Source organism: Camellia sinensis, chromosome 2, assembly GCF_055761805.1.
Source record: "Camellia sinensis isolate YWXY chromosome 2, ASM5576180v1, whole genome shotgun sequence".
Taxonomy (NCBI): domain Eukaryota; kingdom Viridiplantae; phylum Streptophyta; class Magnoliopsida; order Ericales; family Theaceae; genus Camellia; species Camellia sinensis.
The window spans coordinates 185,164,884-185,187,639 of record NC_138962.1 but is presented as its reverse complement, the minus strand read 5'-3'; the positions used below and the strand labels follow the sequence as shown (position 1 = coordinate 185,187,639).

The following is a 22,756-nucleotide window of genomic DNA, read 5'->3' as shown; positions in this document are numbered from 1 at the left end:
TGTTAAGTTTTGTTTATCGAGTGGTTGCTCTTTGATTATTGAGTTGTTGCTCTTTGATTATCAAGTTGTTTTGATTTATTTATCAAGTTGTTGCTCTTTACTTATCGAGTTGTTTTGATTCGTTTATTGAATTGCACTTTATTGTTGTTTTGTTTGTTACGTTGGTTCACTACCTGATTTGGCAATGCACGAATGTTCAATTTTCATCAATCTCATTTTTGTGCAAAATGATGCGATGCGATGCTTAGAATACAAAATGCAACACTTTTTGAACAAAAGGCTATTTTCATTCCATCATGGTTTCTTTTTACTACAAGATACAAGTTTTAATGAAAATAAATCAGCCTAACACTGTACAAGGTACTATAACTACTAGTAAAAAAAAATAAGCAAAACATCTGCGTCGGTGCTATCTGGCTCAAGTTCGAGAGGCCCTCTTCACCGTCTTCGGCTGAGCAGCCTCTGCACCATCGCTGTCGACACCACCGTCTGAGCCGGAGCCGCCATCCACGGAATCCTCCTCGGCGTTGTCTCCGCCCTCAGAACCTGAACTGAAGTCATCACCTCTGCTCGCAGATGTCTCTGACTGAGGGTGTGCTGACTCCTCCTCCTCGCTGGACTAGTCATCACGTTTGGCAGGCGCTCGATCTCTCCCCCGGCTGCGTGCCGTGATCCCTCTCCCTACTACTCGAGAAAGCCCGGGTGGCCTGGACTGTACAGGTGTGACCTAAAAAGGTAGTTTGAAGACATCAGCCATGATATGTATATCAGATGCAGGTATGGTGCATGGAGTGAGTACATGCAGATATATTATGTGAATGTGATGTGTCAAATGTGATCTATACATGCAGTGAATCAGTGTGGTGAAATGTTCAGTTTCGATATATTAGCAAGAGTATGATAAATGCTAGGAAACTAAAATGTACCGGGATGCCGTAGGAGTGCAGTGTCCTCTCCCTTCTCAAAACCATGAACTCGAGTGAGGCCATCGCCTCGAGCAACCCCACAACATATCCACTGGGAGGCTGCAGATGCAAGTTCAAGTCATCAGTGAATGAATGAATGTCTAAATATTTGAATGATAGATGAAAGCTGTGAAGCATACCGATGCTGAGTCAGGAGCACTGACATATCGATGATCTGGCAATGGAGCCTCCAGCGAAATCTGGTATGGTGTCCCATACCGCCAGCCTGTCAGCTCAGTCGGAGGATCTGGCCATCCAGTACACTACCAATTAGGGGGCATCTCACTAGTCCTACCTCTCGAAGTGCTGGCCTTGCCAGTCGAAGGTATGTCTGTAGCTCAGGCGCGACTCGATGAAGGCATGTCAGCAGCTCTCCTCATGGGGGTACGAACACCTGTCAATGGAGGCATCAAGTATGTGTGGAGGTATGTCATGCACTCCCTTTGCCCCAGGAAAAGGACTGCGTCAGCACCCTACATAAGGTCGCCAACCTCCCGGGGAGTGAGACTCTCTGTGGTCCGCATATCTGATGGAGGTGGTGAAGCGATCTCCTGAGTGGGATTACCCAGTGTCTGGCGCATGAAGCGCTCCCCGAGAAACCAGGCTTTGCCAACTGGTCCCTCAAACAAAATCCGGTACCGAGAGGCACACCATGCCCCGGTAAACTGGAATCAAGAAAACCCTGGCATCGTTGTCGAAGGCTGCCAGGTGATCTGCGAATAGGATGTGCATGAATTGATTAGATGTCATAAATATGCAAGATGAATCAAAGATGAAAGCATGAAGAACTGAGAGTTTGGGATTACCTTCGTCGCCTGTACGGTGTCAAAATAATGCCTCAAATATGACAGAGTCTCCCGGGGTCTGGGCCGACGCCAACCCTCGAATCAACGTGAGTATGGCACCTCGAGTGGTGTCTCAACCTCCGAATCAGGGGCGAGCGTCAGGAAGTAGGCGCATATCCACAGCTGTGAAAGGCAAGACAGTGGCAGTCAGAATACAGAATGTATAGAAAATATAGAATGTTTAGTGCAGAATGCGAATACAGAATATACAGAAAATGCAGAATGCTGTGTGTAGAATGCCGAGTACAGAATGTAATGTGTGCAATGTATAGAGTGTGCAATATACAGGTAATGAAAAGCAGAAATGAAAACCAAGAGGGCAGAATATACCTCCCAGGCCCTCTAGTAGCCACCTACTATGTTCCCCCGCCCGCAGGAGGTCGCGCTCATATAGCAGTAAAGGGTAGCGAGGCCAACGCCACCCCAATCAAAGTGCCGGACTTGTGATAGGTCTACTAGAGCGCTCAAGAGATATAGGCAGACCGTGTTCCCCCTATCGAAGAATAGTGTGGTCCCAAGAAGGAACATCAAGAATCCCCGGCCATACTGCTCCGTGGCCTCAACAGTCTCGGGCGTAGTCCCTCGGTACTGCTCTATAAACCAGGTGTACCTGACCATGCATGATGATCGGTAGATCGGCGGATGGGCTCCGAGAAGATAAGTCCAAGTTGCCTCCCACTCACCCATATCGAAGTCATATGGGATCGGCCGACCTCCTACGTGGAGGCCTCGTCAGCATCGAAAAGTCGTACGGGGTCATCGTCATGTCCCCGGTAGTTGAGAAGTGGAAGGAGTTGGTGGTGTCCCACCACCTCTCTACTAGTGCAGCCATGAGGGTCCTACTCGCCTGAAGACGCGATAACCCCACGCAAAATGGACCAAACCCTGCCTCATCAACGATATGTCGAACACCATCTAGGAGCTCCATAAACCACTCCCTCGCGATGATCGACCCATATCCCCGGGTGAAACGAGAAGCCACCTGCGTTCAAAATGAGCATAAATACAGTTTGTGAGCTGTGGGCAGAATGAACAGATGTATTTAGTTTCAGAATGAACAGAATGTTGTGTGTGAGCTGTGGGCAGAATGAACAGAATGCTGTGTGTGAGCTAAGTGCAGAATGAACAAATGTATTCAGTTATAGAACGAACAAAATGCAATGTGTGAGCTGTGTTCAGAATGAGCAGAAGTGTTGTGTATGTAAATGTGTTTAGAATGAGCAGATAAAATGCATAGCAAAAGCATCAAGTGTGCAAGAAATGCAAAATACAACGCAGAAAATGTAAAAGTGCAGTACGCACCTCACGCATGTCATGAGACAAGTGAGACTCCGGCTCCCGTAGTAGCAAGTCTGCGGGTGCTCATCGCGCAAAATCTATGAAATAATGAAAAGTACTCGGTGGTAGTAAGTGCTCCTGAGGATGGTACCTCTCCGGGACGAAAGGCCAAATCCTAGGCCATAATGGCATGATGTCAGGCTCATCCTCTACTCACAGAGAACCCCCATCGTGTGGGATGTGGTCAGCCATCTGAAAAAAAGGTGCAAAATGAGCAAAAATGAGCTAAAATTGCAAAAAGTCAACAAAAATCAACTCTCGGGAAGAGAAAAAGTCAAAGAAAGTCAAAGCCTGGGAAAAGGTGCTAAACTTCGAGAGAAACATACCTGAAATGGTGAAAATGGAGAAAGAAGCTCCGAAAAAAAATTCTGATCGGTTCAAAACGAAGAGAATCAGAAGGTTTTCGCGAATCAACTTCGCGTGGGGCGTTGGAAAACGCGTGCAAAGCCCGGATCTGAGAGGGGAAAGGGTCTAGGAAGGAAGGGGAGTCAATTTCGGCACTAAATGAAATGTGTTTTGGAGTTGTACACTTATAGAACCGAGGCTAAAAGACCAAATAGCCCCAAAGTTGTGTAAATTGGTCCGCCGACAAGTTTTTCTAGCCGACCGATCACTTAGGTGGTCTACAAGTGTTCTGCAGCTGGTCTAGGTGGTCGGCAACCCTCCTGGGTTGTCTTCAGGGTCCCATTGTCCTCCCTAAGTGTTTTTAGACTAGTTGGAGTCCTTGGCTCTTGAGAAAGTGCAAGAAAAGTACGCTTTTCAGCTCAAAATGTCCTCGGGGGAACTTCAATTCAAGTCTTCGATGCGCGACTCATCGTTACTCGTCAAGAGCAAGGTGTATCCTTTTTGAGTACGTCGTGACCCCTCCGAGAGGTAAATCAGAGGTTACGGTTGAATTGCTCTCATTAAGGCTTCTATTTCCTTATTCAGCATTTTGCTTCAAACAAGCTATTGAAGTTATATTTCACTCGCATTGTTATGCACACCACTCATTGCATTGTTATGCACACCTCACTCGCATTGTCATGCACGTTTTAGTCGCATTGTTATGCGCACTCCAGTTGTATTGTTATGCACATCTTTACTTGCGTTGTCACACACGTTACTTGCATTGTTATGCACTCCATTTGCATTGTTATGCATACTTTACTTGTGTTGTTACGCACGTTACTTGCATTGTTATGCATACTACTTGCATTGTCACCCAAGCTACTGGCATTGTTATGCACTCCACTTGCGTTGCGACGCACATTTTACTTGCGTTGTCTCGTACGTTTTAATCGCATTGTTATGCACACTCTTTACTTGCGTTGTCGCACACTTTTCACTTGCATTGTTATGCACCTCTTCACTTGCGTTGTCACGCACTTTTTACTTGCATTGTTATGCACATTCAAGTTGCATTGTCATGCACACTTCACTTGCGTTGTCACGCACGTTCTACTTGCATTGTTATGCACTTTCAACTTGCATTGCTATGCACTGTTCACTTGCATTGCTATGTACCCTTCCATCGGCATCATATGTGCACGTGTTTATCTTGTATTGAAATTGTATCTTGATATAGCGTTGAACATGTGTTTCTACTATATTGTACTTGTTGAGTTTCTTTCTTATGCAGGCACGATATTGTATGTACGGTTCATTTGAAGTTGGTGAAACCAGACGACATTGTATGTATGGTTCATTCAGAGAAGTTCTGGTTCAGTTTGACTGCTACCCTTCTCCACTCGCGTTTGACATGCGTTTGGACGTACCTTTCTCCTCTCGCGTTTGACATGCATTTGGATGACTGCGCTTTCTTGCACAGTCCTTCTCCTTTTGCGTTTGATATGCTAGAAGGTGTTTCGTTTGAGACTTTGGGTGTTCCCGATAGTCGCTGTTAGTCTTTCTTGCGTGAGCTGTAGTTAAGATTGCATAATTCTCTTACATCCTTTCTGTTGGAATGTGTGAGACTCTTGTTTCTTATTCGCTTGCTTAAACTGTTGTATTTATTTTGCATAAATGCTTCATTACAGCCCTCTTTGCATAATCATAAGTTATGTTCTGCATTGTGCATGTCATTTGCATCTTGCCCCTGCCTGCGGGCGCATCTCTTTGTTATCTTGTCTGTTTGTCTAAGTCTTCGGCCTTGTCAAAAATGGGTCGTCTTTGGGCTTTGACATTCACTCTCGTCACTTCCTGATTTCCATGTTCTGTCAAAGAGGGGCAACTGTAGACACCCCATTTTTGACCGACCTTAAGAATCAGACGTCATCGATTGAGCGCTCGATGATCGCGCATGTTTGTGCTCGTTTTGAGTTTCCGGAATTTTCGGCTGAGTGCCTTGCCTCCAGGCCTCTGAACTCTTTGTGTTTTGACTTGGTTTGTGGATTATGCCTTGTTGACCTTTCCTGGAGGAAGAGAGAGGCCTGTAGGCCACTTTTCGTAGTCGTAGACTACTTTTCCCTCTTGTAGGCTAGTTTCCGATTTCCGAAGCCTTCGGCCAAGCGCCTTGTCTCGGAACCTCTTAACGTTCTCCTCTTGGCCTGGTTTTTGGACCATGCCTTGTTGCCTTTGCCTAAAGGGAAACAGAGGTTCGTAGACCACCTTTTGTGGTCGTAGACTACCTTTCCCTCTCATAAACCACTTTTTGCGCCCGTAGACTAGTTTTCGAGGCTCCCGGCTGTGTGCCTTGTCCCGCGGACTTTTGTCTTGATTCCTTTTTGGTATGGTTTTGAACTAAACCTTGTTTTCCTTTTCTTAGAGGGTGGAACAAGGGGTGTAGACCAGTTTCTCCCCCTGTAGACCACTTTTCTCCCCTACCAACCAGTTTTCTGGTCGGCCAGCTAGTCTTTGTGGTCTTTGGGCCACCTAAAATGGTCAGCAACCATGCCATCACCTTCTTTTCTTTGTGCAGACCACCTCCCCTCCTTGCCAACCAGTTGTTCTCCCTGCAGACCTCCTTTTCTGGTCAGTCGACTAGTGGGAGTGGTCGGCCGACCACCACAACTGGTCGGCACCTTTTCTGAATTTTTCTACAGATATTTTCTTGCCAGCTGTGCTAGCTGTTGGGCACAGAAAGCATCCTCCATACGAGTGTATGGAGGGATTGATTCAAGCTTCAATCTTGTGCAACAAGCTTGATGCTTGGTTTTCTATAAAAGAGAGCCTTCTCCCTCTTGTCTCAGGTTCAGAATTTTGCATTAGGGTTATACATATATCTCTATCTCTATATTGCTCTATTTGCTCCATATTTGTGCTTAAAAGTGCCATTTCTTCACACTTTTGCACACAAACACCTAGTGAAACACCTTTGCTTTGGAGCTGAGGCACCTTGAAGTTGGTTTTGAGGTTTTTGGATTGCTTTTGGTCCAATAAAGTTGCTGGAGTTGCTTCCTTGAAGTTGTTCTACAAGGGTGAGTCTCTAGCCTCTTTCAAGCTTTGTTTTGATTAAGTCTTTGGCCCTATTTGCATGATGTTTTAGGCCTAACTTTAAACTGCAAAGAGTTTCATTTTTAAGTGCTTGAAGTGTTTGTTTGAGACCTCTTTGGTGTTGGGGGTAGTCTACCCCATTTTGTGCCCTGTTTGGCTTTGTTTTGTACTATCCTTTTAGGCCTTTGAGATTATCTTCTCTTGCCCTTTAAACCACTGAATTCCAGAGGAATTTCAGCGGTGGAAACTTGGTTTTGAGGCCCCAAATGGGTGGGGGTTGTCCCCCATCTTCTTCTCTTGTGTGCTTGTCTTGTTGGCTCATCAAAGTAGCATGTTTGTCAAGCTTGTTTTGGCTCCAGCTCAACCTATTTTTGGCCCTATTTCAGTATGGCATACCTCTGTGTTGGCTTAGTTTAGGCCACCCTTGCATTCTTTATACACTTGTAGTGTAATCCTTGCAAACTAGCCTTGTATGCTTAAGGTTTTAGCTCACCTTTCTAGCATGTTTTGGTTCTATCTCAGCATGTTTTTGGTGTTGTTTTGCCATGATATGGTTCTGTCTAGGGTTGGTTTGATTACCTCTTGCATGCTCCTTGCACTTGTAGTGCAATTCCACTCACTAGCCTAACATGCATCATGCTTTGGACCATCATTCTAACATGTCTTTGGCCCCACTCCAGCAAGCTTTTACTCAAGTTTTACCACGCTTAATCTCTGTTTTATGTTATTTTGGTCATGCGTGCCTTGCTTTGTATAGTCATAGTGCATTCTAGCTCACTAGCTTTGAGTTTCCACGTCACTAGCATGCATTGCTTGGGCTATTCGCATGATTTAGCATCATTTGATACATGATTTCAGAGCATGTTCCATTATCATACACTCACATGTGTTACTCTTTCAACATTTTTGGAAGGTTGTGCTCTATGCCTTGAATATGAGCCAATGTGTATGCCATCTTGCCTAAGCTTTTGGGCTGCCATCTCAGTGCATTTTTGGTGTTATTTTACCATGATACAACTCTGTTTTTGGTTGGTTAGAGCATCCCTCATTTGCTTCTTACACTTGTAGTGTAATCATGCTCATTGGCCTAGCTTACTTGATGTTTTAGCCTACCATGCTAGCTTGTTTTGGCTATACTCCATCCATGTTTTAGCATTGTTTTGACATGCTTTAGGACTGTTTTAGGTGTTGTAGACACCCCATTTTTGACCGTCCTCAAGACTTGGACGTCACCGTTTGAACACCCGGTGATCATCCATGTTTGTGTTCGTTTGGAGTTCCCGGAGGTCTCGGCTACGCGCCTTGCCTCAGGATCTCCGAACTCGACCGTTTAGTGTCTGGTTTTGCACCAAACACTTGCATTTTTCCTTGGAGGGGCAGGGAATGCCTTGTGAGGCATCCCCACACACCACCGGCCATGGCTAGAGGCCACCGGCTGATTTTTGCTGCCACCGGCAATGTATATTGCCGGCTGGCACTATTTATTGCCGGTCGGCACTCCCTTTTGCCAAAATGGCATCTTTGGCCGGCCGACTACTGTGCATCTGCTTTTGCAGATATTTTATCACAGCTGTCTTGCATTTGGCTCCCCTCCATACACGTGTATGGAGGGATCTCCCTCTTTAGAAGCTTGTCTTGTAAGCTTTACAAGACAAGAGGCTCTATAAGAGGAGCCCTTCTCTCCCTTGCCTGAGGTTGGTTGGTTAGACATTTTAGAGATAGAAAAGATAGAGGAGAGCTCTGGTTTTAGGGTTAGGGTTTGATACATATCCTATCTTTCTTTCCCTCTCTTGAGTGTTCTAGGTGTTTTAGTCCATACTATTGCACACAAACACCTAGTGTTTCACCTTCCTTTGGCTACTGAGGTTCTAAGGGGCTGGTTTTGGTGTTTTGGAGTTGGATTCAAGCCAAGGAGGGCTATTGGAGCATCATTTGTGAAGGTGGTCTACAAGGGTGAGAAACTTCCCTTTTATTTCCCATTTTTGCATTGCTTTTCTACCTATCTTAGAACTGTTTTTGTGCTTAGTGTGTAATATAAAAAAGTTCTTTTTTTTAGCCCTCTTGATTGTTTATTAAGAGTGTTTTGTGGTTTAAGGGTGTTTGACCCCTCCTAAGCCTTGTAAGGCTTCATTTTTGTGCTATTTTGTGCAAGTTTCGAGACTTTGGTGTTTGGGCCTCTTCACCACTGAAATCTTGAGGGATTTCAGTGGCAAAGATGGTGCCTTGAAGTCTCCAAAAGGGGAGGGCCACCCCCTCCCTTCGTTGTCCTTGAAATGGACCATTTTTGGCCTCTTGCGGAAGCACCTAGCTAAGCTTCATGTTGACCATGCCTTGACTGTTTTTTATGCTTAATATGTCATAATATACCTTTTTTTTTAGTTGGTTTTGGTACACCATGCATGCTTAGCATACCTACCATGTAATGCCTTGTTATTGCCATAATATGCCTTAGGTTGTTAGCCCTTGTTCAAGCATGTTTTGGGCTTAGTCTTGTGAAGCTTTTGTGCATATTTTGACATGTTTAAGGTCTGTCCTAGGTTGTTTGGGTCGGATTTGGCATGCTTCGTATAGCCCCTTTGCATTCCGGCTTGTTGGCCTTAAGTATGTGAATGTATAGCATGACATTTTTGCATTGATTTGGTAATTTGGAACCATCCACCATGTCATTTCAGTCCCCTTTGCATGCCTATATGTTTGCCTCGGATGCCTCTTTAATGCTTTGAAAGCTTGTGTAGCATGTTCCATGTTTTGGCCATTGTGCATGCTTTGAAATTGAGCCACTTAGATGCCATCTAGGGGGCCCCCTTTGCATATTCTAGGTCTGTCTTGAACCTATCTTAAGCCCTCTTAGCCTTGTGAGGCTTGGTTGGTTTAGTCATGGTTCAAGTCCCTTTGACTTGCTTCAAGTGCTTGAGCCATTATTGCATGCTTGGTCTATTTTGTTTGCTTGGTTTGACACCATCCTAACATGAGTTCCAATGCTTATCTTGCATGCCATACGTCCATGATTGCCACTTTCAAGTGTACTTGAGAGTCCCTTTTTGTGTCTAAGTGTTGACCCTTTAACATGTGCATGTGTGTATGTGTATTTAGTCCTTTATTTTGGTCACTTTGGCCACTGTTCTAGGCCTACTTTAGAGTTGCCTAAATCATGTCTAAGTCCACCTTTTCATTTGTTGGCATTGCCTCATGTTTGCTTGTATGCTTGCATAATTGTCTTGCCATGCCATGTTGCATCCTTAGCTTGTATGCCTAGGTTGCATTGCGTCTTGCATGCGTGCCTTGTTCCTTGACTTGGTGATGGGAATTGGGCCTTGGTTTGTTTGTTTGGTTTGCATTTCATTTGACATGAAAGTTGCACACTTGGTCACTTGGGCCATCATGCATGGAAATGCGTGATTGGTGGTCCGAGAATCGAGACACATGTCCTTTTGAGTCACAACCATGATAAGGGACATGATTGGTGCATATATGCTTGAATTGTATTGCCATGCAAGTTCTGTCCTCTGCTGCTGTGAGTTACAGGTTCTACAGGCTTTCTTTGCCGATCGGCAGTATTCATTGCCGACCGGCAGTGAATCACCAGCCGATGGATTCATTTTGTGCCGGTGACCACATAACACTGCCGGTAGGAATTCTACTCAGCCGGTGGTGATTCCCAATATCCAGAGAAGTATCCTTAAGACTTTGGCAGTCTTTAGAGAGGCAAGGCAGGGAAAACAGAGACAGACTAGGCATGGCCGTGCACTTCCGAGCAGGACCCGAGCATGCGCTGTATCTGGCTCTCCTCCCGAGGCGATTTACTGCTTTTCCTAGTTTAAATTAGTTTGTTAACTGATTAGGCAAATTTGTAATATTTAATTAGCTTGCGTAGTTAATTAATTTGTATTATTTATTTGGTCCCTCCGGGCGAGGGCAAATCTGTAATAAGTGTGTGTGAGTGGCGTGCATGTCTCCCAATCCCCACTTCTTTCTTCCTTTTTACTTACCTACTTTGATGGTTAGTAATAGGACATGTTTAATTTAGCATACCTTATGCTATGCCTGCCTGCATTCATGCATCTTGTATTGCATACAACAGGCTCGGTACATCATGCTAACTGCATTTGCACTTCAATTCCAATTTGAATACGTGCATCAATTGACTGCATTTCACATATCATGCTTAGGTTAGCCGAGCCTACTCTAATTGCATTTTTGCATGCGATGCATTAGTCATTTTTAACATGAACTAGGACCATGCGTGTTTTCTAACTAGTTTACTGTCATGGCACGGAGTACTATGTAAGTATTTTCCTGCTTTAGCATCTCGCATGAGTGTGAATGCTATCATGACAGCCTGCTTACCATGTGGCTAGATGCTTATGTGATAAACTGCTTGGATGCCTGTGGGTGAAGGTTGGGTTGTTTGAGTTGGAAAAACTCGTTGAAATCCGTATTTTAGCCTACTTGCGAGTAGCAAATTCCAAAACATTATTCCAAAATAAACGGATATGCAATGCTTATTTTCAAATTAGGCAATCTAGTCTATACTTGTGTGTTGTGCGCATAACATAGTAATTCTAGGCTAATAACCGGAATAAGAACACATAACGTTTTCAAAAACGGATATCGCGGTTAGTAGAGGCCGATCTTCGGATCGGGCGAGAGGGGGTGCTCATAGCTGACCTTCCCCAATCGTACCCTAGCTCCCAAGCCGAGACAACTCCGGTGATGACGGACATGTGGCCTTCGGCACTGAGTCAGGGTTTCCTAAATTCTCCCATTTTAAAATATTTAGGTGGTGAGTCTGTATCTGGCAAAGCAGTCCATGTTTGGCACTTCTTTCCTAAAAATCTTTTTTCTCAAAAACGATTTGCCAGATTTGGACTCTTTGGTTCAAGATTAAGAACCGTGACACAAATCGAGTCCGAACTGTAGCATTGAGGCCCACGGGCACGTCTACAGTTTCTGGCGACTCTGCTGGGGAGTTTTTAGAGAGCTTGACTCGAACTCGTGATATCCTGTTTTGATATCATTTATGTGTCTCTTTGCATTGCATGTGCATTGGTGCGCCTAGGACACCGTGTTTGCCATCTGCCATTCCTGAACGGTTTGCCGGAGGCTTGTCTTGTCAAGGCATGACCATAAGGCTGACCGATTATGGGCTCTGACAGTATGGGAACACAAACCCCAGTTTTACCGAGGCACCCTTCTCGACCATTCGACCTAGTGCATATTCGGGATCCATAGTAACCATTCCAAGCTAGGACAGGCTGCTTACCCGATGTTAGGTTATTTGAAAACCGCTGTGTGCGTAGTGAAACCCTAGCTCCTGACAAAATAGGACAGGGAAAACCCTACCCCAACATAGGGGTGTTTTGGTTCCCACTTATCTGCCATGTGCTTTGGAGTGTATCTCTATAGGAATGTACATACTAGTTTCAAGTTTGAGTATCGGGCCCGAGGGCACCAGTATCAGTGTTGTTGAGAATCAGTTATCTGCGGGTATCAGGTTCAGTTTTGGGGACAGTGATTTCTGGGGAACAGTGATCAGTAGTAGAGTGTAGTTGTTCGGCAACGCCCGTGTTTGATCTGTTTGGGCTGAATTGCTGTCTGTTTTTCCTTTCAGTTCAGAAGGTCGGAAAGTTGATACAGAATAGCCAGTGTTCCCCCTTGCTGAGGCAAGACTTATGACGATGCAGAATTCAGAAGAGTTCATGGTCATGACGACTGCATTAGATCAAGGGATCACTCTGCAAAGTGAGACCAACATTGATATGCCACATCCACCCAGGTCGCCTGTTGTGCACCCGGTCTGGGCCCCCCAGTTGTATCAGGCTCGTGAGACCACCACCTTTGAACTAATGGGGATGATAGGTGACCTCCAGAGGTCTGTGGCGGATCTCGCCTACGGGATGTCAGCTTCACCTCCAACCGCACCGTATGCCGGGAGTTTTGTACCCCAGGAGCCCCCGCTGTTGGGGCGAATTGTGATCGAACTTAGCCAACCAGAGATGGCCTCCAGCTATGGCAATGACATATCAACACCAACCCAGACCCTCGATCAGGCTGAGGCCAGAGGAAAAGACAAAGGAAAGGTAGACGCCGATCCCATCGAACAACTGCTGCGGGCAGTCGAGGCTTTGAAAGCCGGGGGGATGAACAAGCAACAGATATCCGCAGTTGTGGCAAAAACTGTGGAGGATGCTTTCCCCACTCCACCTAAGGGGAGTTCAAGTCAGTCAGAAAATCGGGTTGGGCCCCGTCATGCCAGAACAGTTCCTCCTATTCCAGCCCCTGCACCCGGGAAAGATCAGAAAGCTAAGGTGGCGCCTGCCGACCCTTTCGCTTGTGCGGCGAGTAAGAGCGCTCAGACTCCAAAGTACCTACCCCGGGGGCGCAGGACCTTTCATGCTCTCTACATGCCTCTGTCCAAGGCACTTCAGATCCTTGCCGAGAAGGAGCACCTTAAACCCTTGGAGCCTCAGCCACTCCCGAAGAATCTCCCGCTACGCATGATGCTACTCAGTACTGCGCGTACCACCAACAGACAGGCCATCTTACCGACAATTGTTTCCGCCTCTGCCATGAGGTTCAAGATTTGATCGACAACGAGGTTATCCTCCCGCCAACCTCAGCCAAGTCCGTTACCACCCAGTTGTTGGATTTTGAGGACACAGATACTGCAATTATGTAGTCAGAAAGTGAATCGCCTGCGGGCGGCATTCGGTATATTTTTGGATGTTGCGTCTGGCACGCATTTTTGAACATCGGTGAAACCGAATTTTGTAAATTCTGGCTTGAGTATCAAGTCAGTCTTTTGTTTTGAGTCTGTCTCCTTGTCTTGAGTCAGTCTTTTTGCTTAAGGGTCTGTCTTGTTATGCCAAGTCAGTCCCCTTTGTATAGAATACCAGGTGATTCTGGGGTTGTTGTCCCGAACACCGTTTTGTTTTGTAATTACCTGTTTTTGTTTTTGAATCTGTTTCTGCCGAGGGGCCAGTTACACCAACAAATCTGAATAAAACAGCTGTTGCTATCTCACTTTCGTGCTTGCTTTCAGTATAAGTGCCAGAGGATTTGAATGGGCTGACAGTACATCTCGCCTGCTCTCCTGCGCGCCAAACTCATTGCATTAGCCTAAGTTTTTCAAAAAACCCCTTTTAACACTGCGGTGATAAAAACAAAGAGGAAGGAATTCCTCGGGTTTTGCAAAATTTTGATCATTTTGAGAGAAAGAGAAGCATGCTAAGCCCTTAATGATTGAAACCATGCTTGTCAACGTGAGTACTGGGAAGGACCCTGGCTTGATCTAGATTGGTTCCACACTATCTTCGGCGCGAGCGATTCGTTGCTTTCTTAAAAACTTTCAAAAACAAATGTTTTACACGGCCCTGTGAAGACCTGTGTGGGACCGCTCTTGAGATTGTGCAGCCTAGGATCGCTCTCAGCCTCAAGATTCGACCCGTTTGTTTTGAGCCACGAATTCATCCGGAACATTCAACGATCAACTGTCGGAAGAGGCCCGCGTGGCCAGTTTTGAAGCAGCCCTCGAGCAAGAGGCACCGAAGCCGAATCGGAAGGACTAGATCTCGCCGGAAGGAGCTTGTGGAGCAACCGGGATGGATTCTTGTACAAATCATTACGACAGCCGTTCTCCTAGACACAGAGAGGCTTCAACTTCAAAAACCATTTGGCATGGACATGTTACACTTTTACCCTTTGAGAGGCTCGCTGGGTCGAAAACCCAGAAGGGCGACCCAGGCAAAAGTTAGAGCAAGAGAAAAATAAAAAAAAAAACAAGCAAAAATATACAAAAAAAACAAACAAAAAAAAATGCGAAAAAATAAAAGAAAAAGAAATGAACAAAAGAAAATGAAAAGAAGCTCGCAAGGTCGAAAACCCGCATCGAGCACCTTGGCAAAAGTTAGAGCCTGAAAAGTGAAGGTTAAAATACCCGAGTGTACCTTAACCGGAACTACGTAAGGCTTGATTCCCATGTTTGGGATACATAGGCAACTTCATCATGAAGTCCAACCCCCATCGCTTTCATAGCGTCTCAGTCCATGCAATGGTTCCGAATTCATCCCAAAGTCCAGTCGCCGACGCCTCCAAGGCGACTGTGTCCATATATTTGTTGTGACCGTCTTCGTCATCTCTGTGTCCAAGAGTTCGATCACCACCAATGAAGACTGTTTTCGGATTGCTGCGGCACCATCCAAACAAGGGGCAACTTTCCGTTGCCATCCACCCCCTTCAAGCCAGGGGCAATTTTCCATTGCCTCCGATCCGAGGTTGCGCATCTCAAAGGGTAAGTTCCATGCTCGTTAAGCATCAACCGTTTGCAAAAATAGTTTTTGAAAATTTTTACTGAGGTTGACTATTCCCTCGAAAACTATTTCGTTTTCCAAAACTGGACCATTTTCTTGGACCCCAAAAAGGAAAATTTTCAGTGCTTACAGCCTGACTTGCATGGTTTTCAAATCAAAAATCGAACGAGTACGTTAATCCGACTCTCATCTTGATCAAAACTGTTTTAGTGGAAAGCAAAAACAAAAAATGGTCAAAGTGATGAACTAGGGGCACAGTTGAGTCAGGCGTTCTATCATCCCTCCCCCCCCCCCCGGGTCGTCAACATACTTACCAAAAGGGCACTCTACCCACCAGAAGAAATAGCCGTGACCTAACGGTGTCGAGCATGAACCCGCAACTTCCTATTCATTCATTAATCACCTTGGGGAGAGACGAAAAATGAGAGAGTAAAGAATAGAGAGGTGTAAGTTGAGAGAAAAAGTGAGCCAAAGGGTTTTGAGAGAAAAATCGAGCTTGAGAGTTGAGTGATGGGAGAATCACAAATGAGAAAAGGGTGGGAAACAATACCCAGATTGAACTGGCTCCTCGTGATCTGAGGTCCCCCGTCGTCGTTAACGCGTCTGTATGTCGTGTCTTTTGTTTATCTCAACCTTTGTTTTTAGTCTTGCCCGAGCGTGTCTCGTTGTGTTTAGGTCGTGTACCTTTGTTGAGTCCTTTTCCGCTGTGTTTAGTTGTAGGCTCGATGCCTCGGTTTGAAAAACCCTCATTTAATTAAAAAAATCGTTTATGCTCAGAATGTTGTGCCGTTCTCTATATTCGATTGCGTTTCAACTCCAGCTGGTTTCACCTCCGTAGTCCATCTTGTCAAATTGGACTGTTTGTTCGGGAGTTGCTATGTGCAAAATGAACCAAGTGCTCTGTTGCGGGTTGTATGCAGATCAATCCCCGGCAGAGTAAGGGCTGTGTGTCCAGAATCAGACAGTGGGTTGCTTGGGTTATTTTGCTGTTGGCTGATTAGTTATCTGATTATTACCGTGCAAGTGTTCAATTTTCAGACAACAGATCAATTTCGTTCACATTGAGATGTAATATGGTGCGATGCAATGCAAAGTATGATATGTAGAGATATACGGATGTAACACTTTTTAACATAAAAAGTTTGTTTCATTTCATCATCTTTTCATATACACAAGTTTTGGAAACAAAAATCTGCCCGCGGCAGTACAGAGTATCCTAACTACCAACAAAAAAGAAAAGTACAAGAAAGAAGAAAAATAGCAAAAATATGTATCCATGTCAAGCACTCCGAGGGCTATCAGTCTATCCTAGTCCTCTTCCTGGACGAAGGTGCAGGAGCATCATCGGCATCGTCGTCAGAGTCTGAGCCAGTGCCGCCTCCGGTCTCCTCATCCGATGACTCCGCCTCCGACTCTGCCTCCGCCTCTGACTCCTCGTCATCATCAGGGGTTGGAGCTCGCGAGCTGCTCCCGATATGAGTGCGCCCCGCCTTGGTGCGGGGGAATGCTCTGCCCTCCTCATCTCTCCCTCGGGCGGGGACGGAAGGTCCAGCTGGAGCACCTCATGCCATAAGAATCTGGAAAGGAGGCTGAAAATCACAAAAGGCAAATGCATCAGTATACTGTGGACAGTTTATCAGTGTAGAATGCAGTGCATGAGTACAGTGTAAGAATGACGTGAGCAGTTTATCAGTGCAGAATGCAGTATATGAGTACAGTGTGAGAATGCTGTGAGCAGTTTATCAGTGCAGAATGCAGTGTATGAGTACAATGTATGAATGCCGTGAGCAGTTTATTAGTGTAGAGTACAGTGCAGAATGCAGTGTATGCAGTGTATCAGATGCTGTCAGATCAGTGTGCCAGGTGTCGTGCCGTGCATCAGATTACGTGAAGCAGTGTATGAATGGTTTGAGGCCGTGATCAGAAGAACATACCGGAATGCTGTAGAGGGCCAGGAGATCAAAGGTCCGCTGAAGCATCCCCATCATGGAGGCATTCATCTCCAATGACTGCCGGGTATACTCAGAAGAGGCCTGCAAAAGTATCAGATGCATCAATATTCTGTGGAATATCAAATAAACAGAAATGAAATGGCTATACAGAAATGCAGTAATACATACCGGAGGCAAGTCGGGGACGCCGACAAACTCATGACCAGCCGGCGGAGGGGCGAAGGGAATCTGATAGGTCGCCCCACCCTGCCCTCGGAAAGTCAATAAAACAGGCAGAACAGGCCAACTGGTCCCCCGTCCTCCCTGGGCTCCGCCCCTGCCGCGGACTCGGGCCCTCCTCGAAGCTCCCGCTCTAGCTCCCGTTCCTGCCCCAACTGCTGGCGCCACAGGCCTGGCTCCCTCCGCTCGACGGTCGCCGTTCAGGGACCGCATAAGGTACGTCTGCACGTACTCTTGGTAGTCGCCGATGCCTCTGAAGCGGGTCGCCTCCCAGCCGATAGTGCAATCGGCCATCTGCTCAATGGTGAGCCTCTCAGTCTCCCTCATGTCCTCAGGAGGGTAAACCGAGACTATCTGCTCCGGTAACCCTAGGGTCTGGCGTAGGAAACGCTCACCCAGGTACCAAGCCCGACAGATCGGGCCCTCCAATAAGATCCAAAAACGCGAGGTCTCCTCAGCACCGGCAAATCGGTCCCGCATCGTCGCCGACAACGGAGCCCACGGCTGCCAAGTGATCTAAAAGTGACATACAGTCTGTTACCTACTGTTTTTGAAATACGCAGTGGAAAGGCAAAGCTTAAATGAACTGCAAGTAAAACATGCCTCCGCTGCGGTGATGGTATCGAAGTAACGGCGGAACAAGCCAAATGTCTCTCATGGCCTCCGGGTGCATCTCCCGTCAAAGCGACGCGAAAAAGGGACGACTAGAGGAGTCTCCGTCGCCGGCACGGGAGCGAGCCTAGGAAAGTAGGCATAAACCCACAACTGCAAGGTAAATACCAGTGCATTTATCAGATAAAGCAGAATATAGAGAAAAAGCAGAAATAGCAGAGCCATGTGTTATGCAGTGTATTGCGCAGGGTGTGCAGTGTGAGCATTGTACAGTCAGTGCAAAGCAGAATGTATGTGTGTGCCAGGTGTACAGTATACAGCAAGTGCAAAGCAGACTACAGAATACAGTACAGAGTACAAAAAATATAGAAAAGCAGAAATGTAAAAAAGGAAGAAGACGTACCTCCCAGACACGCCAATAGCCCCCGAGCAACTGTCCGCTGCCGCAGGAAGCTGAGCTCATATATCCATAGAGGGTGGCCAGAGCGGCGCCACCCCAATCGTAGTGCAAGATGTCCCTAACGTCCACCAGTGCGCTGAGTTGGCAGAGAGGCACGGTGTTCGCCCGGTCGGTGAAGATGGTCGTCCCGAACAAGAACATGAGGAAGCCGTGTGCGTACCTCTCCACGGCCTCCGGGGTCATCGGGGCTGCATCAACAAGGGTGGGCTGGACCCTGAACTGCACCTCGAACCAGGAATATCGGACAAAGCCTGGACGAGCGAGAGGTGGCGCCTCACCCAGCAGATGAACCTGAGCGGCAGTCCACTCATCCATGTCAACATCAAAGGGGATCGGATCACCCCCTACCCCGATGCCTGTGAGCATCGAGAAATCATAAGGGGTCATCGTCATGTCCCCTGCCGTGGACAAATGAAATGAATCTGTGGTGTCCCACCACCTCTCCACCAGAGCGGCGAGGAGAGGTCTTCATGTAGTAAGCCTGGAGAGTCCTTTGCAGAAGGTGCCAAAGCCCGCCTGGTCCACTATGCGACGGACCGCATCAGGAAGCTCGGCATACCACTCCCGAGCGCCGGTGTTCCCATACCCACGGATGGTATGGGAATCCCCTTGTAAACAGAAAATAACGATTGCAAGGCAACATTCAAAATGTAGTTCTAAGAAGCATACAGATGTAGCATGCGTGCAAGTTTGACAGATTTAAACAAATACCGGGTGCCGGTGTGCTTACAGTGAACTACAGCGTGTGATGCGTCAGCGTGTTTGGGTGGTTCAGAGCAGATGTAGCATGCATGCAAGTTTAACAGATTTAAACAAATACCGGGTGCCGGTGTGCTTACAGTGAACTACAGCGTGTGATGCGTCAGCGTGTTTGGGTGGTTCAGAGCAGATGTAGCATGCGTGCAAGTTTAACAGATTTGAACAAATACCGGGTGCCGGTGTGCTTACAGTAAACTACAGCGTGTGATGCGTCAACGTGTTTGGGTGGTTCAGAGCAGATGTAGCATGCGTGCAAGTTTAACAGATTCAAGCAAATACCGAGTGCCGGTGTGCTTACAGTGAACTACAACGTGTGATGCGTCAGCGTGTTCGGGTGGTTTAGAACAGATATAGCATGCGTGCAAATTTGACAGATTCAAGCAAATATCGGGTGCCGGTGTGCTTACGATGAACTACAACGTGTGATGTGTCAGCATGTTCAGGTGGTTCAGGGTAGATGTAGCATGCGTGCAAGTTTAACAGATTCAAGCAAATACCGGGTGCCGGTGTGCTTACAGTGAACTACAATGTATGATGCGTCAGCGTGTTTGGGTGGTTCAATACAGTATAGCATGTGTGCATATTTTCAGACTCGAGCAAATGCTGGGTACCAGTGTGTATGCAGTGAAATACAGTGTGTTTGAGTGATTCAGGGCTAGTGCAGTGTGTGTGCATGTGTCAGTTTCAAGTAGATATCAGTTGCACGTATGTTTACAATCAACTACAGTATACAAGGTATCTAAGCTAAAGCAGTTAAAGAGCATAAATAAGCTACGACAGTTTTTGTGCCCTACATTGCAGAAAGTAAAGCAGAGAAAAGAGAGTTACCTCGGAAGCGCCGAAGGACAGGTGGGAGGTAGGTTCACGCAGTAATAGCTCGGGTGGCACGTTCCTCTCGAAGCTCCGAAACGGGCGGAGTCCGTCAGGGGGCAGAACATGAATCGCCGGCCGGTAGGTCGCCGGGTCGAACGGGCGCTCGCTCAAAGGTAGGAGCTCGACCCCGGGATCCATCTCGTGATCCAGGGGAGTCTCGCCGCATGGAATGTCGTCCGCCATGTCAAGAGTGATGAGAAAATAGTCGGAGGAAGGAAAACCGGGCTAGAATACGAAAGGTCAACCGAAAAGTCAACTCCCGAGGAGATCGAAAATGGCCGAAAAGGCCGGGATGTGGAAAGGGCACGGAAATCAAGAGGAAAGCGAGGGGAACAAACCCCGAAAAGGTGGGAACGGCAAATGAGGCACCGAAACAAAGATTTGTTCAGATAGAAATGTCCGAAACGCGAAGAAAATTGCGGATCTGACGATGAAACAGGCGTAGAACGCGAAGAAACGGAGAAAAGAGGAGAGGAAAACGCTCTAGAGAGAGAAAGTGTGAGATTTCGGCGGAAGAGGAAGTAAGAAATAGGGTTTGGAAACCCTATTTTAAAACACCCGTGGTGAAATGTCGAATCTGCCCCGACTCAGGAACTTTTTGCCGGTCGGCAACATTTTCTGCTGGCCGGCAGTATATTGTGCCGATGGAGTTATTTTGCAACTGGTGGCCTCCCCTCCCGGCCGGTGGTGTTCCCACAACCTTGTTTAGGCCATATGAGTAGTTTTTGGTCTTCATAGCTCAAGAAAGTGCAAGAAAGTGTGTCTCCGACGCTCAACCGGCCTCCGTTTTGACCTTGGACCGCGTCTCCTGTGCGTAGCACTCCAACTCATACAATGTTGTATCCTTTGGTATCCTTTTTGTCTTTTGCAAGATCCAAAAAGTTACCCCGTGTGCGTTGCACGCATTCATCGCACTATTTCGGTGCATTATATCGCGCTATCATGCACCTCACAGTTGCATTGTTATGCACACACTACATGCATTGTAACACGCACCCCTTGCATTGTCATGCACATCTCTCATGCATTGTCATTGCATTTTTTATTACAAGCATTGCCATGTATTTCAATACATACATCGCCTCGTGCATCGTTCGCGTTGTCGTGCGTTCCCTTGCCATGCGTTGTCATGCATTCCAAAACACGTGCGTTGTTACGCATTTAAGTCCATTTACATTTTATATTCCGCGTGGCATGCGTGTCACACTTAACATCATTTTACATTCCGTGAGGCATGCGTGTCACACTTTGTATCATTTTCGCATCTTATGAGGCACGCGTGTCTCATTTGTTTCATTTTGCATCTTATGAGGCACGCGTGCCTCATTTGTATCACTTTGCATCCTATGGGGCATGCGTGTCTCATTTGTATCATTCTCATCGGCACGTGTGCCTCATTTGCATCGGCACGTGTGCCTCATTTGCATTGGCATGCGTTCCTCATTCTCGTCGGCATGCGTGCCTCATTCTCGTTGGCACGTGTGCCTCATTTGTATCGGCACGTGTGCCTCATTTGCATCGGCACGTGTGCCTCATTTACATCGGCATACGTGCCTCATTCTCGTCGGCATGCGTGCCTCATTCTTGTTGGCACGTGTGCCTCATTTGCATCGGCACGTGTGCCTTATTTGCATCGGCACGTGTGCCTCATTTGCATCGGCACGTATGCCTCATTCCCATTGGCCCGTGTGCCTCATTTGCATTGGCATGTGTGCCTCATTTGCATCGGCACGTGTGCCTCATTTGCATCGACATGCGTGCCTTATTCTCGTCAGCATGCGTACCTCATTCTCGTCGGCATGCGTGCCTCATTCTCGTTGGCACGTGTGCCTCATTCTGCATTGGCACATGTGCCTCATTCTGCATTGGCACGTGTGTCTCATTTGTATTGCCACGTCTGCCTCATTTTGCATTGGCACGTGTGTCTCATTCTGAATTGGCATGCGTGCCTCATTTCCATCGACATGCGTGCCTGTAGACACCCCATTTTTGACCGACCTTAAGACTCAGACGTCACCGATTGAGCGCTTGGTGATGTTTCATAATGTGCTTGTTCAGAAGTTTCGGAGTTGCGGCCGTGAGCCCTGCCTCCGGACTCCCGAACCCTTTTCTATGCCTTGTCTCGGTTTGCGAACCAGACTCGGTTTTCTCTGTTTCTTTTCCCGAGGGGAGGGAGAGGTCCCGTAGACCATCTCTCAATGTCCGTAGGCTACATTTGGTGGCCGTAGGCCATTTTTCCCATTTCGGAGTCCGGTTCCCGGTTTTCGGGACCGCTGGCCGTGTGCCTCGGTTCGGGACCGCCTAACCGTCTCCGTTTGCTCCGGTTTTTGGCATACTTCCTATTTTCTCCCTTTTGAGGGACACTGGGGTCTGAAAAACCCACTTCGAGGCCGAATGCCACTTTCGGTGCTTAACAGCCCATTTTCGGGACCCCGAACTGCGTGTTTTGGTCCCCGATCATTCGTTTTGCAACGGTTTTTGTTCATTTTTGGCAGGTACCTCTGTTTTATCACCAGGGAGGTCACTGAAGGGTGGAAGGCTAGTAATTGTTGCAGCAACCAGTTATCTCTCTTCCGGAGCCTCCCGGCGCCCGTTTTTCCAACTTCCGGGCTAATGTTGAACACCCTAGGGTTAGTGTTGCCAACTTTCAACCACATATCTGTGATCTACACACATGAGAGGCCCCTAAAAGTTCATGGCCGGCCAGTAATTCAACTTGACCCTTTTGACCCCTTTCTTCCGGGCTAATGTTGAACCCCTTGGACCCACTTTCTCGGACTTTTAACCACATGGTTGTGTTGTACACACATAGGAGTACCTCCCCAGTAGCTGGCCGGCCAGAAAATCTCATTGAACCTTTTGACCCCTAGCCGGCCGGCTAGGTGGTGTGGCCGGCTGGCCACCTCCAGCAAAAGTGATAGGCCGGCCGTGTTCCTCGCACTGTGCACTTTACAGCTGTGGGGCAATATCCCCCAGACAAGATATTTATCCGGGGGATATTTTGTGGGGG

The 22,756-nt window shown here is 47.0% G+C and overlaps 1 protein-coding gene across 1 annotated transcript in view; it reads right to left on the bottom strand.

Annotated features, from left to right (window-relative positions):
- Positions 1–418: 418 nt before the first annotated feature.
- LOC145819298 (uncharacterized) overlaps positions 419–22,756 on the bottom strand; it is a 38,501-nt gene continuing 16,163 nt past the window's right edge. Inside the window, exons 4-6 of the mRNA XM_082913275.1 lie at positions 1,566–1,678; positions 927–1,025; positions 419–546 (exon numbers count right to left, since the gene is read on the bottom strand). Of these exons, the coding sequence (XP_082769401.1) occupies positions 419–546; positions 927–1,025; positions 1,566–1,678 (340 nt within the window). The remainder of the gene's footprint in view (positions 547–926; positions 1,026–1,565; positions 1,679–22,756) is intronic.